The sequence below is a fragment of the Hemicordylus capensis genome, chromosome 7, assembly GCF_027244095.1.
Source record: "Hemicordylus capensis ecotype Gifberg chromosome 7, rHemCap1.1.pri, whole genome shotgun sequence".
Lineage (NCBI taxonomy): Eukaryota > Metazoa > Chordata > Lepidosauria > Squamata > Cordylidae > Hemicordylus > Hemicordylus capensis.
This window is the reverse complement of record NC_069663.1, coordinates 7,671,359-7,687,901: the sequence shown is the minus strand read 5'-3', so window position 1 is coordinate 7,687,901 and position 16,543 is coordinate 7,671,359. Positions and strand designations below refer to the sequence as shown.

The 16,543-nt window shown below is 47.1% G+C and overlaps 1 protein-coding gene across 1 annotated transcript; it reads right to left on the bottom strand.

The window, feature by feature from the left end:
• Nucleotides 1-1,875: 1,875 nt before the first annotated feature.
• RPL11 (ribosomal protein L11) lies at nt 1,876-13,156 on the bottom strand. The gene is made up of 6 exons (XM_053268537.1): nt 12,962-13,156; nt 8,377-8,530; nt 6,162-6,268; nt 5,936-6,067; nt 2,871-2,981; nt 1,876-1,952 (listed from the first exon to the last, which is right to left on the bottom strand). Exons 1-6 carry the CDS (start codon nt 13,139-13,141, stop codon nt 1,923-1,925), a joined length of 714 nt encoding a protein of 237 aa, XP_053124512.1. The 5' UTR covers nt 13,142-13,156; the 3' UTR covers nt 1,876-1,922.
• Nucleotides 13,157-16,543: the final 3,387 nt, after the last annotated feature.

Genomic DNA, 16,543 nt, shown 5'->3' with positions numbered 1-16,543 from the left:
CATTTGCTCCGCATGTGGAAGGTCTCAGGATCAATCCCTGCCGGCATCTCCAGACAGGGTTGGGAAAGACCTTCGCTAAGCAGGATATATTAGAACTAACCCAAATGGCTTCAGGCAGTTCACATGAACAAACACAAAAAATAACCAATTAATCTTTAAAGACATCAAAAAAATAAAAATACAGGAAACGTCTTGGTTGCTTGGCAAGCCAAGGCAGACAAGCAAATGGGGCTCTTTTACCACCACCCGAGTCACAGACAACTAACAGCTCTCCATTAAGTCTTGAACGGGGTTCAGAAGAGAATCAGCAAAAACAGAGGCTAGGAGGCAGTCAGGAGACTGGCTCAGGGCTCTCCTCCATTCAAGAACATGCCTTTGAGCATTTAGTTCTGCAAACGGATACCATTCATAAGAGCCCCTGGTGGCGCAGTGGTAAAACTGCCGCCATGTAACCAGAAGGTTACAAGTTCGATCCTGACCAGGGACTCAAGGTTGACTCAGCCTTCCATCCTTCCGAGGTCGGTAAAATGAGTACCCAGAATGTTGGGGGCAATATGCTAAATCATTGTAAACCGCTTAGAGAGCTTCGGCTATAGAGCGGTATATAAATGTAAGTGCTATTGCTATAATTAATGGCACCAAGGGCATAGAGTGAAGGCATGCACCACAGCACTTGTGGTTTGCATATGGCCTGGAGGCCACTGGCAGCCACCAACAAGTGCAGATCTCCAATTGTTTATTGGGCCTATGTGAAATTTCAGCCCAAGCTGAATACTCTGCAAACTCCCCCGGCACCATGTGGAGGGGAGACCACCGTGCAGTGATGCACTTTGCCTAGTGCCAGGGGGTGGGGTGGGGCTACTTTAAGGGAAGCAGAGCCCTCCCAAGTCCCTGCACCATCTTGAAAGGCGAGCACAGAATGCTGGGAAGTGTAGCTCTTCCCAGTGCTTTCCCCAGAGAGCTCTTAAAAGAGAGGGCTCTCCCTTTCTTAAGGAACCCACTGAGCACTGTGAAATGTACACTACTGTGCAGAGGTCAGCACAGCAGGAAATGGCTCTCACATTGAATTAATTTTTTTTTTTTTGCCAAAGTGGCCCCTGCTTGAAGAAATAGTGAATATCACAGATCTAGCATATCCTTTTAATAAATCAGAATAAGACATCTAGTAACCCAGATGCCTGAAAGTCCTTTTCACAGCTGCAAGATCTGAAGTGGGGCAAAAGCAGATAAGGTTAGTGAGAGAGTGGACTGAAGATATTAACGGCGTGAAAGATGGCCAGTTTTCCAAGTTGGGGAACTGGACCCTTCCTGTCCAAGCCACTGTCAGCCCCAGGCTTTGAGCGCAAAATAAACTTTCCTGCCTTCATCCTCGAGAGTGGCAGGGCCCCCAATGACAGGCTTCAAGAACTGACTGAATTAGGGTGCAGGCCTGACTTTGCTGGAAAGCTGTCATTTGGCCCTCTCCGATTCAGGTGAATAAATTTCTGAGCAGGCCTCTACTTAGCTAGGCCCATTACAACACCCTGCCCCCAAGTTTCTTGCAGGCTGTGGCAGGCAATGGCCCGGTTCAATCAATCATTTGATTCTTGATTTAATGGGGGTTACCGACATTCGTGTGATGTGTGAACCCACACCAAGGGGGCTGATGGCCCAAGATAAATCTGAAATTCCACCTTGGTATGGGTTCACACTATCACGTTAAAGTCAGCACTCCACACTAATCTAGTCCACTAGATTCAAATGGCTGTGTGAACCATTGTGTGCTTCTTAAGACACAACGGAGGGTGGGTGACGATAGTGACTCAGAAATAAGAATCTAAACAACTCCAAAAAAGAAAAAGAGGGGGATGCTCCACAAAATGCACACACAGCAAGTTTAAACTGTGAAAAATTTTATTCGCTTTTTAAATATCGGGAACTGTTCATTTACCAGGAAGGATGATGCCATCATACTGGAAGGGAAGAAAAAGATCATCAGATACACGAAGAAGCAAAACCGTTTCCTCTTTCAAGCATTTCATTATCACCAGGTTTGTTTTGCTTTTTAATTGTAGCAGTGGTCTGAAGAACCACCTTGCAATTTATAAGTCTGTTTGTGTGATAAGACAAATGCTTATCAGTGTCTCTTTTCTAGCACAAGGCAATGAAACAGTCTTACCATGTTGAGGTGCATCTTCAGTGACACTTTCCTATTATTGTAAGGAGTTGTGTGAACTAGACCCAACACAAATCCCAACCACTTTGCTGTGTAGTGCAACGCAAGTCATGTGTGCATCTGGTACATTCTTTACATAGAGCCGTCACACCTGACGCAGTTAGTGCTAACAGTTCAACACAGCACTCCCAACCTGTTCAAACTCGGGCCTTCTAAAAGAACACTTTATTGAAAATCCATTAGAAATGCAAGATAAGCTGTGTATACAATTGGAGGGCTTTTGCTCTGCTTTAAGAGTTTAACATTACTGCTCACCCCATCCCAAAGACTCAACACTTATTTAGATTATGCCCTTAGCAAGACAGGATAGGGAGGAGAGGGGAAGCTAAGAGATGTCTGCAACACAGCTCAGAAGATCAATAAAATTGACTGACACCTCCTGAAAGCTCCAGCACAGCATCTGAACTTAAGAACCACCTTGCTGGACCAGGCCAAAGGCCTATCTAGTAACAGCACCTAGTTTCCCACACTGGCCCAACAAACAGATGCCTTGGGAAGCCCACAGCCAGGAGAAGAAGGCATGCCCCTCTTCCTGGGAATGCTGTTACTCCCCTGCAACTGGTATTCGGAGGCATCCTGCCTCCGAACATGGAGCCCATAGCCATCAGGACTAGTAGCCACTGACAGACTGAATGAATGGAAGGGCAGGCCTCACCTTCTGCTGGAACCAGCGCATGGCTTCCTCCTTGCTGATTCTGTGCTTGGCCCCGATGCTGCCGGTTCGGCGCTTCTTGTCAGCAATGCTGAAACCTGGCCTGCCCAGAACCTGCGGCGGCAACAACACAAGTTTAGTTTACTCCTGAAAACTAGCTTGGGAAAGCTTTTCAGTGATGCGTTATTATTTGGGGTAGTCACTGAAAAATGGAGGGAGAGGGAGAGAGAGAACAACTTGAGAGAGCCCACACCTCAAATGCCAAGTTTCCACCATCTAACCACTTCCAGAGGTCCAAAGAGGGCCAAAATAATGCCAGGGCCAAGTGCTGCTGTGTAGCAACGAAAAAACCCCAGGTTCAAAAGCCTGTTCGGCAATGGAATTTGCTGGGTGTTCTTAAGCAAGCTACACAGCCTAATTTCCCTTAAAGAGTTGTTGCAAAGCTAAACACAGGAACATAGGAAGCTGCCAAGTCAGACCCTTGGTCGATCTATTGTCCACCCTGACTGGCAGTGGCTCTCCAAGGTTTCACACAGGAGTCACTCCCGGCCCCACCTGGAGATGCTGCCGGTGAGCCTAGGACCTTCTGGATACAAGCCTGTGGGTGAGCTAAGACCTCGTCCCTATGGGGAGTATCTTACAGCACCCATGTGTAGTCACCCATCCAAATACACACCACAGTAGCACTGCTTAGCAAAGGGGACAATTCATGCTCACAACTGCAAGACCACCTTAAGTGGCACAGCAGCGAAAGGCTTGACTAGCAAGCAGAAGGTTGCCGGTTCGAATCCCCGCTGGTACTATGTTGGGCAGCAGCAATATAGGAAGATGCTCAAAGGCACCATTTCCTACTGCATGGGAGGAGGCAATGGCAAACCCCTCCTGTATTCTACCAAAAGACAACCACAGGGCTCTGTGGGTGCCAGGAGTCGAAATCGACTTGATGGCACACTTTACCTTTACTGCAAGACCAGCTATGAGCTCCCATTCCCCAAAAATGGGGGAAAGCACTAGAAATAAATTAAGCAGATAGGACCACAAGACATCCACACCCATGTCTGGCTGAGGATAACGGCCCTGATACTGTTTATCCATACAGATCTTAGTTTAACATTTTACCTTATGGCCCAAGAGACACACAAAAGGGCCGAGTAAAATTGTTACAGCTAAACAAAATCCAAATTAAAACCGTGCCACTCTAAAAGCAATTCAAATCTATTTAAAGCTACAAGAACACAGCAAGGGACTGCCAAGCATGCCTGCTGTCCATTCTGCTGCCCATTCTAAAAGGATACTTGCCTATTCCATATACTTGCAGCAACAGAGTGTATTGACACTCATTCTGAAAGCACTCTCCAGGGTATTAGATACTTAAAAATTCTCACCACTTTATTCTCATAATCATCCCGTTTAGTAGGCTAGGCTAAGAGATTAGGGGTGTGCACGGACCATGGAGGCATGGTCCGACGCCGGGGTGTGTGTGTCGTTTGAAGGGCGGCGGCGGGGGTGTTCTACTTACCCCTCCCACCGCTTTCCCTCCTCCGCTCCATTTTTGAGTGAAATTTTTGGGGCGGCGCGCATGAGCAGAGGGCGCATGCACGGGAGTTACTTCTGCTTTTGGCAGTCAACAAGGCGGCAGGGAGGATTGCTGCCGCTCTGAAAATTTCACTAAAAAATGGAGCGGAGGGGGGAAAGCGGTGGGAGGGGGAAGTATAACCCCCTGCCCTTAAAACAACACATACCCCCGGCGTCAGACCAGGCCACTTGCGAACCAGTTCGCAGGCTTCTAACATGGCCTGTGGACCGGTTCGTGCACATCCCTGTAAGAGATAACTGTTCAAGTGTATTGACAGCCAAGAGGGGATTTGAACTTGTGTACATACAGCGGCAATGTCAACATGGGAAGAAAACATGTCATTTAGTTAGACCGCAGGATTAATCTTTACCAGTCACCAGAATACAGGTGAAACTCGGAAAATTAGAATATCGTGCAAAAGTCCATTAATTTCAGTAATGCAAATTAAAAGGTGAAACTGATATATGAGACAGACGCATTACATGCAAAGCGAGATAAGTCAAGCCTTAATTTGTTATAATTGTGATGATCATGGCGTACAGCTCATGAAAACCCCAAATCCACAATCTCAGAAAATTAGAATATTACATGGAACCAAGAAGACAAGGATTGAAGAATAGAACAATATCCGACCTCTGAAAAGTATACAGTGTACTGTGCTTGATTGGCCAGCAAACTCACCTGACCTGACCCCATAGAGAATCTATGGGGCATTGCCAAGAGAAGGATGAGAGACATGAGACCAAACAATGCAGAAGAGCTGAAGGCCGCTAATGAAGCATCCTGGTCTTCCATAATACCTCATCAGTGCCACAGGCTGATAGCATCCATGCCACGCCGCACTGAGGCAATAATTGCTGCAAAAGGGGCCCAAACCAAGTACTGAATACATATGCATGCTTATGCTTTTCAGAGGTCCGATATTGTTCTATTCTTCAATCCTTGTCTTATGTAGTATTCTAATTTTCTGAGATTGTGGATTTGGGGTTTTCATGAGCTGTATGCCATGATCATCACAATTGTAACAAATTAAGGCTTGACTTATCTCGCTTTGCATGTAATGCGTCTGTCTCATATATCAGTTTCACCTTTTAATTTGCATTACTGAAATTAATGGACTTTTGCACGATATTCTAATTTTCCGAGTTTCACCTGCAGTATGAGGAAAGACTGCAGGAAGCTTGCATGTACATCACTCTGCACCTCCATAAGCCCATAGGGTACGAGCATGCCGAACCTCAGGTGTGCATAGAAACGATACTCCCTACTGATCGCTTTGGAGCGACCCAATCTTGGGGGACATTTGCATGCATACACCATGTGCTCCAGCGGCAGCATTTAGCCAGCCTGCCTGGTTTCTCTGAGGTGACAGCTCTCCTCCTGTGCGTCAGGCCATGCTGCTGATGGCTGCTGCCACTGCAAGGCGATGGCAAAGGGGAGGACCCCCTACAGGACAAGGCCAAACAACAGAGGGTAAGCGAAGTATACAAACCACGTAGAAGTCCAAGCCATAGATTCCAATGCTGGGATCGTATTTGATCCCCAGGTCAATGTGCTCCTGGATTCCAAAACCAAAGTTGCCAGTGTCAGAAAAGTTGTTTTTCCTCAGCTCGTATTCTCGCACCTGAAAGGTTTACATCAGAGTTAGCTTTTTCCCTTTCAGAATACCAAGTTCTGCTAAAAATGAATCCAAATATATCAAGGGGGCGGTAGCTCACCTTCAACCCTTTCTCCAGGATCTCCTCAGCTTTGGCCCCACGGACAGTGCAGTGGACAGCAATCTTCTCATTCCTCCTGATGCCAAAGGATCTGACAGTGTATCGAGCTGTAGAAGAAATATCCAATTTTCAGCTAGATCATTCTAAGAGACAGACACAATTATGATATGGTATATACAAGGAGTCAAACCAGCTCCCTGTTCATTTCCAGGCCGAATTCAAAGTACTGGTTTTAACCTTTAAAGGCTGAGGCACAACTTGCCCCATATGTCCCTTCCGGACCCCGAGATCTTCTTCAGAGGCCCTGCTCGGAGTACTCCTGCCAAATGAGATGAGGTGGGTGGCAACGAGGGAGGGGGCCATTTCAGTGGTGGCACCCTGCCTATGGAATAGTCTCCCTAGCGAGGATTTGTGACTTTGTTCTTTTAGACACCAGGATGAAGACCTTTCTGTTCACCCAGGCCTTTAAAAAAAGCTTTAAAACTTATTTTTATTGTATTGTAATCTTTTGTTTTAATGGTGTTTGAACTGTATGGTTTATTTAATTGTTTTACTTTGTGGTCTGCCCAGAGAACAATGCGTTATGTGGTCAGCAACAAATACAGTTGTTGTTATTTTTAAAGTATATCATTTGATGGATGATCATTGCTGGAGGTGTCAGTCTCCTGGGGCAGATATTTAACATATATTTTTATGCCCACTTATTAACTTTTGGAAATATGTAATATCAACAATTAATGAAATGACAGGATATAATTTAACTAATGATCCAAAGATAATTCTTTTTGGCTGTACAAGAAGTATTGCAAAGATGCAGAAACCATCACTTGTCTATTAACAGCAAGAATCTGTATTGTAAAAATGTGGGGGGAAAGTAACATCTTCAGCAAGGTTAGATTGGTTAAAATATATGTGGAGCACATTTTTTTTGTTAAAACTCACATTTTTTAAAATGTTCCAGGGATATGGATACAATAGATCAATTTGTGACTAGATGCATATTGTTTTTCTAATATTGGAATGAGCAAAATGCAAGACTCTGAAGACCCACATAAACTGTTTTCAATGCTATGATTTGAATGAATGAATGAATGAACAGCTTTATTACAATCATAGATCAGACATAAACACAACAAATTATAAAACATTCAGATAATAAATCTATCATACAATACACCAACAAAGTAAATGCTTTATGGTAAGATCTAAAGTGTAGAAATTAATTGTTGGCAGATCTTAACAGCGGCTGCACAAAATTTAGAATATGATTTGGATGTATTTTGATATTTCAAATAAAGATGTTGCATCCTATTTATTTAAAATGTTTATAACCTGCCCATCTAGTACACTACTGCTTAGGGCTGCTAAAAAAGTCAGTAAAACACACACACTATAAAAACAATATAAAAGAGAAACACACAAAAAAAGCCTCAGTTACAACCAAAATTTAAAATTACAAGTTAAAATCCACCAGATATAGTTACAGCTAACATGTTAGAACACCTCTCTAAAGAGACGGGTCTTCAACAATTCCTTAAATATATGTATTTTTTAAAAAAAAAATTTCAAACTTGTTGAACGCCCCAAACTTCCATCTCTGGGCCTTGAGGTCTTTAAGAAAGGTCTTTATTCTAGAGCCAGCTTCAGGTGTAAGCAAGTGATGCCCAAATGGCAGTTCTGCACTTGCAAAAACACTGCACAACTTGTGGGTTCTCACTACACAACTCAGAAGAGACCAGTCCAGGGGCAGGCAACCTTGTTTCTCCAGTTATTATTGAACTACAACTTTCATCATCCTGAGGATGATGAGGAGAGGAGAGGAGAAACTCAAGTATGTAGCGCACCGCTCTGGGCTCCTTAGAGAGGAAGAGCGGGCTAGAAATGTAAAAATAAATAAATAAATAAATAAATAAATAAATAAATAAATAAATAAATAAATAAGTCTATGAGGATGATGGGAGTTGTAGTTCAACAACAGCTGGAGAACCAATGTTGCCTACCCCTGTACTAGGATATGTGTTTCTGCTGATCCAAGAGATGGGCTTGAAAGGGGTGGGAAGAGGAGTGGAGACACCAGGCAGAAATAGCTTCCTGCACTGCCTCTGAAGGAGAGAACTTTGACAACTAATTTGGAACCATTACTTTGCCTGCTGCATCCTGCCCCTCTCTTCAGAAGAGGCTACAAACACAACCCAAACTCTTCTAACGGGTTTACCTTTGGAGAAAACAGGAGTCTGTCCCGTGAGCTGCTCCAGCACTTTGGCTGCTCGGGTGAGCCTGTCCCCACTCTCCCCGACACAGATATTGAGGCAGAGTTTGCGGATGCGCAGCTCTCTCATGGGGTTCTCCTTCTCACCTTGGTCTTGTTGCTGCATGAAGGCAGAAGAAAGAAGCACGGTTCAAGCAGAGAAGTCCTCACCCAGTACCCAGGATACACAACACGAAAGAGAGGGGCCGGCATGCAACAAGGTTGCTCAGAGTTGGGGGACGTTTTCATTAAGATCCTTAACGTTAACAAATGGTAAATAAATATTTTTATTTGTCATTTTAAATTGCTTTAATATTTTTTAGATTGTGAACTGCCCAGGGACTTTTTTGTATAGTCTAGTATATACATAAATAAAATACTACATGAGCCAGCAGGGGTGGTTGGTACCTTCTGGGGGGAGCAAAGGCTCACTGTAATTTCTGACAAGGTCTACACCCCGAGAGATGTAAAACAGGCAATAGCATGGCAGGGCTTTCAGCTTTCCGTGTGTTCTTTTCTTGTCCTGACCATTAGATGTGCAGCGGCAATGGTGTTTTAAAAGCTTTTTAAAACTTTATGAAGTGTTTAAAGATGTTGCCAGAGGAATGGAAATGAAAATTGTCAAGGAAGTTCTCCAAAGACTACTCCATGGAGAGAGTACAATAATTTGTTTATCGTTACCTTAATGCTACCTTTTGTTACCTAAATGTTTGTTACCTTAATGCTACGCTTTGCTCTGTGCAAAAATGGCTGCAATTTTACCCTAATCATTCTTGGGGTAGAGAGGGGTGATCACACACAGAAAGCTGCAAGTGCAGTAATGCTACCCCCTACTTCCCATCTCTAGGGGGTAGATGTTGCCAACAATCACTGTGAGCATTCGCCCCGAGATGGGACTGTAAGTCTGTGGGCCTGGCTCATGGACAGAAGTGCCATTTTTGGCTCCATTTTACCAATCCAGCATGAAATCCTAGACCTTAAAAGGAGGTCACCACACTGACTTTTCCCATGCCCACTTTTCATTGCTGCAATCCAGGGACGATTCAGAAATGGAAGCCCCCTTTCCAAACCACACTGCAGCCACCCACCCTGTCCTCTCTTACCATTGTCACAACCACCATGCCCCCCCTCCCCGATAAGAAGCCAGATAGCAACAATTTTTCTCAGTCTATTATGGCAACCAGTCTACTCCCACCTCTCCACTTCCCTCTCGCTTCACAGCTCCCTTGTTGCCCTGATCTGATGACAAGCATGGGAATGCAACCAATATGATTTAAGTGTAAGCAAGTTTATTGCTGTAGCCACAGGCCATCACACACACATGATTAGATATTTCTGGCACCCAAGAAAAAGAGCAAGAACTACAGAGGACCAGGAACGGCCAAAATCCCTTTACCCTGCTCTGGCAAGCAACCTACTAGAGAGTCTAACCTACTTCACAAATGCAAGATTAAATATTTAGAGGAAATGTTCTTTAATAAAACATTTATTTGTCCCAGGCAGTCCTGTTTCTGTTCCATGTATGTTAGTTGTAAAGGGGACAAAGAGAACCCATTTACCCGCTCTACCACAATGTCTATCACTAAGTTAAATTTATTAAATTTTGTCAAATACCTTTTGTCTGGGTCCTACATTTTTGGGCTGGCTCCTGGTCCAAAGAAAATTGGTCAAGGTCTGCCTTACCATGGATTATTTACTCTCTAGAACAGGGGCTCCCAACCTTGGGTTCCCAAATGCTGTTGGACTACAACTCCCATCATCCCTAGTCACAATGGCCAAGGCCATCGGGAATGGCCAACCTTGGGAAACTCTACTTTAGAGAGCAGGGGGGAAACAGATGTCTCCCCTCGCCTTCAATGCCTGTTCAGGGAGAAAAATCGCTTCCTACAAGATGTCAGGATGAACCAGAGAATGATAATGACAGTAGAGTCACACCAAAATGTAGGGTAGTGAAATCCAAAACAGATTGTGAGGAGCTCCAAAGGATCTCTCCAAACTGCGGGAGTGGGGAAGAAAAGAGCAAATGTGGTTCAATGTTGGGGGCAAAGAACTCCAGCTTCACATATGTGCTGATGGGATCTGAGCTGTCAGTGACTGACCAGGAGAGGGACCTTGGGGTCATGGTGGACAGCTCACTGAAAGTGTCAACTCAATGTGTGGCAGCTGTGAAAGAGGAGAACGCCATGCTAGGGATCATTAGGAAGGGGACTGAAAATAAAACTGCTAATATTAAAATGCCCTTATACAAAATTATGCTGCAGCCACATTTGGAGTACTGTGTACATTTCTGGTCAGTGTATCTTAAGGAGGACATTGTTGAACTGGAAAAGGTGCAGAAGAGGGCAACCAAGATGATCAGGGGCCAGAAGCACCTTCCTTATGAGGCAAGGCTACAACACCTTGCCTCGTGATTAGAAAAAGAGGTGACTGAGGGGAGACATGATACAGGTCTATAAAATTATGCATGGTGTGGAGAAAGTTGATAGAAATTTTTCACCTTCTCGCACAACACTAGGGGTCATCCCATGAAATTGACTGCCAGGAAATTTAGGCATGACAAAAGGACGAACTTTTTCACACAACAGATAATTAATCTCTGGAATTCTCTGCTGCAAGATGTAGTGACAATCACCAACCTGGATGGCTTTAAGAGGGGTTTAGATAAATTCATGGAAGACAGGTCTATCCGTGGCTAGTAGTCTGAAGGCTTTAGACCACCTCCAGACTCAGAGGCAGGATGCTTCCTAATTCCAGTTGCTGGGAAGTAGCAGCAAGAGAGGGGATGCATGTGGGCTTCCTAGGAGCATCTGGTGGGCCACCATGCAAAACAGGATGCTGGACTAGATGGGCCTTGGGCCTGATCCAGCAAGGCTGCTCTTATGTTCTTAAAACAGAGGAACACAGGAAGCTGCCACAAGATGTGGTGATAACCACAACTTGGATGGCTTTAAGAGGGGTTTAGATAAATTCATGGAAAAGAGGTCCACCTAGCTCAGTATTGTCTACACCAGGCCTGTCCAACTTTGGCCCTCCTACAGATATTGGCCTACAGCTCCCATAATCCCTGGCTACTGGCTACTGTGACTGGGAGCTGTAGTCCAAAAACAGCTGGGGTGTGTGTGTGTCTAAGTTGAGCAGGCCTGATCTATACTGACTGGCAGCAGCTCTCCAAGGCTCCAGCCAGGAATCATTCCCAGCCCTACCTGGAGATGCTGCCAAAGATGGAACCTGCAACCTTCTGCATGCAAGCTGATGCTCCACCACAGAGCTATGGTCCCATCCCCTCGGGGGGGAAGATCTTACAGCAGACAGCGTTTCCAAGTAGTCAACCATCCCAATGCAAACCAAGGCAACCCTGCTTAGCAAAGGGGACAATTCACACACTCTACAAACTCCCCATCCGCAAGACTGGCTCTCCACCCCACAGTCTATTGTCCGAAAGGCAACTAACTTTGCATTTTAACTGGTCCTGCATCAGCAACTCTAGCTGAACTTTGACACACTAAAAGTGTAATTTTCCCTAAGTGGGCAAACATGTAGCCATCCCACTTCAGGATGTAGTCAGGGGTTCCCCTGATGGAAGCCTCCTCTGAAAACAAACGAACCATTTCCCCACACAGAAAACTAGATGTCAGGGGAAGAGATCCAGCCTACATAGGAAGCTGCCATATACCAAGTCAGACCACTGGTCCATCTAGCTCAGTATTGTCTACCCAGACTGGCAGCGGCTTCTCCAAGGTTGCAGGCAGGAATCTCTCTCAGCCCTATCTTGGAGATGCCACCAGGGAGGGAACTTAGAACCTAGATGCTCTTTCCAGAGCGGCTCCATCCCCTAAGAAGGGGAACATCTCACAGTGCTCACACATCAAGTCTCCCATTCAAATGCAAACCAGGGCAGACCCTGCTTACCTAAGGGAACCAGTCATGCTTGCTACCACCAGACCAGCTCTCCTCTAGGAATGCCAATTCATTCCCACCCACAGGCTAGCTTTTGGGAGGCAGGCAACATTTTTGGCCCGTCACGTGACGAGCACCCTCCTATTCAGCTCGAAGCGACGCAGCACAGACGGGTGATGCTCCTCAACGAGAACCGGGACTGCCCAAGCGAAGGTGAAGCCCATTCCAAGCAGCAAGAGAAAACGGCCGGGAAACGCGACTTGCTGCCCTTCTCTTTCTCGGGCGGCTTTAAAGGCACAGGAGCAAAGCCAGGAGGAGAGGGAGAGAAAGGTGGCAACCGGAAACCAATGAAGGGCAGAAGAGGGTACAGGTCGGGGATAATAAAGTGGGAGACCGGGGATTACAACACTTGGGCCCCGCTCCAGGGCCTGCCTGCCTCCCGCTACGTCTAGCAAGCGCAGCGCCGGCCCGCAGGGCCACTCGGTCTCCGACGCCTCCTCCGCTTCTGAGGGGAGGAGCGCCACCCCCCATAGCTGCCCATCCGAGACCCCCAGGTCCTCCCCTCCTCGTCCGAGCAGATTCCCGTCCAAAAGGACGCCGGCCCGGGAGGATGGAGACGGATTAAAGGCGACCCCAACCAACCCCGGCTACTCACCGCCATTTTGGAGGCGTGGAAGAGAGCGCGAGAGCCCCGGAACGAGATCTTATGCGGCCGGTCGCGGGGGACTGCCACAGAGAGGGGGAGTGCCGGAGCGTCCGCGGCGTGCTGACGGGAACTCTGTTGCCCTCTGGAGGCAGGAGAGCGGCACTGCGACTGATTGCCATGAATTGTCATGTATTTGTATTGGATTGGCTAGGGAGAGCATATATAGAGTGTGTTGGATGGATCACGTCGTTTTTGTGCTCCCTGCATTGTAAAAACAGGACTAACACTATAAAATTATTTATTAGCCCCGGCGTTTCCAGTCTTGCTCCCCCACTCCCAGTGATTTTGCTGGACTACAACTTCCATCATCCTCAGTCACAATGGTAAGGCCTTTGTGGCTGGGGATGATTGGAGTTGTAGTCCAACATCATCTGATGACCCAAGACTGGGAACACCTTTACTATTCACATGTTATGTTCAGCACATGCGCATACAGTGGTTCACGCCTCATGTTCACCTACTACTGTGGTACATTTCCTATCTGTACCTTGCCAGGGGTGGAGCTACCATTGGGTGAACAGGTTCAAAACACCCAGGCCACGCCCAATCAGGGGCTGTGCCTCGCAGCCCCGATACGCCCCCCGCGCCTGACGTCAGATGTGGGGGTGCTGGTTTAGCTCCTGAAGGGGCCACGTGGCCCCTTCAGGAGTTGGGCTCCATATCCCGAACGGAGCCTTGTGGCTCAATTCGGGAGCCAAACCACGCCCACCGCATCTCACGTCAGACGCAGTGGTGTGGCTAGCCCTGCATCTCATGTCAGTCGCGGGGGGCAGGGTGAGCGGGGCTGCAGCCACACACAGGCCACTGGTGGTCAGGCTCCGGGTAGGGATGTGCAACCCCCCGAACCGGTCCGGTCTGGCACGGGGGGGGCTGTAGCTTTAAGGGCGGGGGGGTAGTACTTACCCCCCCGCCGCTCTTCCCCCTCTGGCGCTGTGTTATTTTCCAAAGTTTCTGGGGCAGCGACGTGTGACGTATGCGGAGCGCGCGCGCACGCCGGAACAGGCGCATGCATGCTCTTTACATCGGCTGTTGCAGGCTAACGATGGGGGCAGGGGCGGCAGGGAGGAATGCTGCCGCCCCAGAAACTTTGGAAAATAACACAGCGCCGGAGGGGGAAGAGCGGCAGCGGCAGCGGCAGGGGGGGGAGTACTACCCCGCCACCCTTAAAGCTACAGCCCCCCTCCGAGCCGAACTGCCGGACCGGCTCGGAACCGGACCGGTTCAGAGGCCTCCAGCATGGCCTCCGAACCGGTTCGGGCACATCCCTAGCTCCGGGCCTGTACCTTGCATTTAAGGGAGAATGTACCCAGGTTCACTTTAAAAACGAGTGTGTGTATGTGCAGTTATTTGCACAAAAACGTGTACATGTGTACAAACCGGGGTGTCGCTATAATTGAACAAGGGGGACAAGGGTCCCTCCCTGGGTCCTGAGAGAGGGGGGCCCATATCTTGCTCTTTGTTCTCTCCTCCCTGACTGTTCACTCCTGATCAGAGGATTCATCTCAGCTTCAGAAAAGTCAAACCTCCAGGAGCTTTTCCAGACAGTGACTTTACTGGTGTTCGCGCGCGCACACACACTCTCTCCCCTTCTCTCTCTCTTTCAAAGCAAGCCACACTTCTACAGCTTCAACCCTATACACTCTTACCTCAGTAGTCAGGATGCCCACTCAACTCTCCCTGCTAACTGAGCAAAGAGGCACCTTTTAAAGTGGTGATTCTCTTATATTTAGCAGGGGGAGAGCAACTGGCCCTATCCAGCCCCAGCACAGCATCCCTCCAGTGGCTGTTCCTGGTATCCACCTTATGTTTCTTTTTTAGATGGTGAGCGCTTTCGAGACAGGGAGCCATCTTACTTTATCTTTCTGTATAAACCGCTTTGAGAACATTTGTCGAAAAGCAGTATATAAATATTTGGAGAGGGAATCCTTTACTTCTGAGTAATCTCAGCAAGCCTGCAAACTGTTCCCAACACTCAGAAAACCGGCAATTACTTCACGACACATGTGTTAAGCCTGAGAAGTCAAGACAAGATCCAAAACAGGCTGTGGCTGTGCGATTTGCTCCCTATGCAAGACCGTGACAAAATCCAGATCATACAAACGAACAGCAAGCCTATAGTAGTGCAGCACTTTCAAGGTGCCATCTGGCAAGCCCCCAAGCTACAGCCTTGTCTTCTAACCCAATCCTTCCCTAGTCACACTAGAAATACCTTGATTACATAGGGTCCTATATTCAACCCCAGCACCTCTTGAATGTGTCCAGTATGTCCATGGAGTTCTTACTCCTAGTGTGTAAGGAAGTGGCTCCCGGTTCTCTTGTGCCTTGGTTTTAAAAGTGTGCCCAGCCTATACTCCATCCTTAGCAGCCCCTCTTATTTGCAGCTCTCCACTCCAAAACAGCTGCTACTTCGAGCCCTGCTGTCTCCCAGAGATGACCCGTTTCCAAGCTTGGAATGTTAGGGAGTTAATGTTCCTGATCTCAGACTATAATGCTGCTCCTGTACCGTATTTACCCAAACAGAAGATGACTCTGAATTTTAGATGATCTCCTTCTTAAAAAACACACACACACACACACACACACACACACACACACACACACACACGAAGGTGCTTTCCAGCTTAGCTGCTCAACAGCTGCAAAATACTTCCGTTCAGGCAAATCTCATTCAAAATGTAAATAGCAAAGTGCCCAGCAAGTGGAGTAGTCTTGCAAAAATTAAGAACCTGAAAAAACACCAACTTTTTTACGCCAGGTATATGATGTTGTTCACTACAACTCCCAGCATCCCCAGCTGCAATGGGCTTTGGCTGGGGATTCTGGGAGTTGTAGTCAACATGTGGGAATCCCTTTTAGGGGGAACACTATTCCCAGCCTTAAATCCCCAACTTTGGCCCTCTTGCAGATGTAGGCCTACAACTCCCATAATCCCTGGCTCTTGGCCACTGTGCCTGGGGATTATGGGAGTTGTAGTCCAAAAACCACTGGGGGGCCTAAGTTGAGCAGGCCTGCCTTATGGGGTGGGGCCACTCTGAGAAGAGCACCTGCGTGTTTGCATGCACGTGGTTTCAAGTTCCCTCCCCAGCAGCATCTCCAGATAGGGCTGAGAAAGACTCCTGCCTGCAACCTTGGAGAAGCCGCTGCCAGCCTGGGTAGACAATACTAAGCTAGACTGACTAAGGGTCTGACTCAGTAGAAGGCAGCTTCCTATGTTCCTAACTACAACATCCATCACTATAAGATAGTCCCCTTAGGCGGGTGGGGCTGCTCTGGGAAGAGCACCTGTATACTTGCTGATGGGTGTTGTATGATGAGATGGGTTCAACAGCTGGGCGTTTTTCAGATTACATGTTCCAACAGTTTTGCAGCGTGTCTGCTAAGTGCCCATCCATATTGTCCGTGTTCTGACATCACGGTCACTGTGCTGTCAGCAGGGTGCTGTTCATATTTCCAATGCCTTGTTTCAGAGTTTTTTTATGCGTTGTAGCCCTAACGCTTTATATACAGTGCAGGAAAGTAGCTGTATTTTTC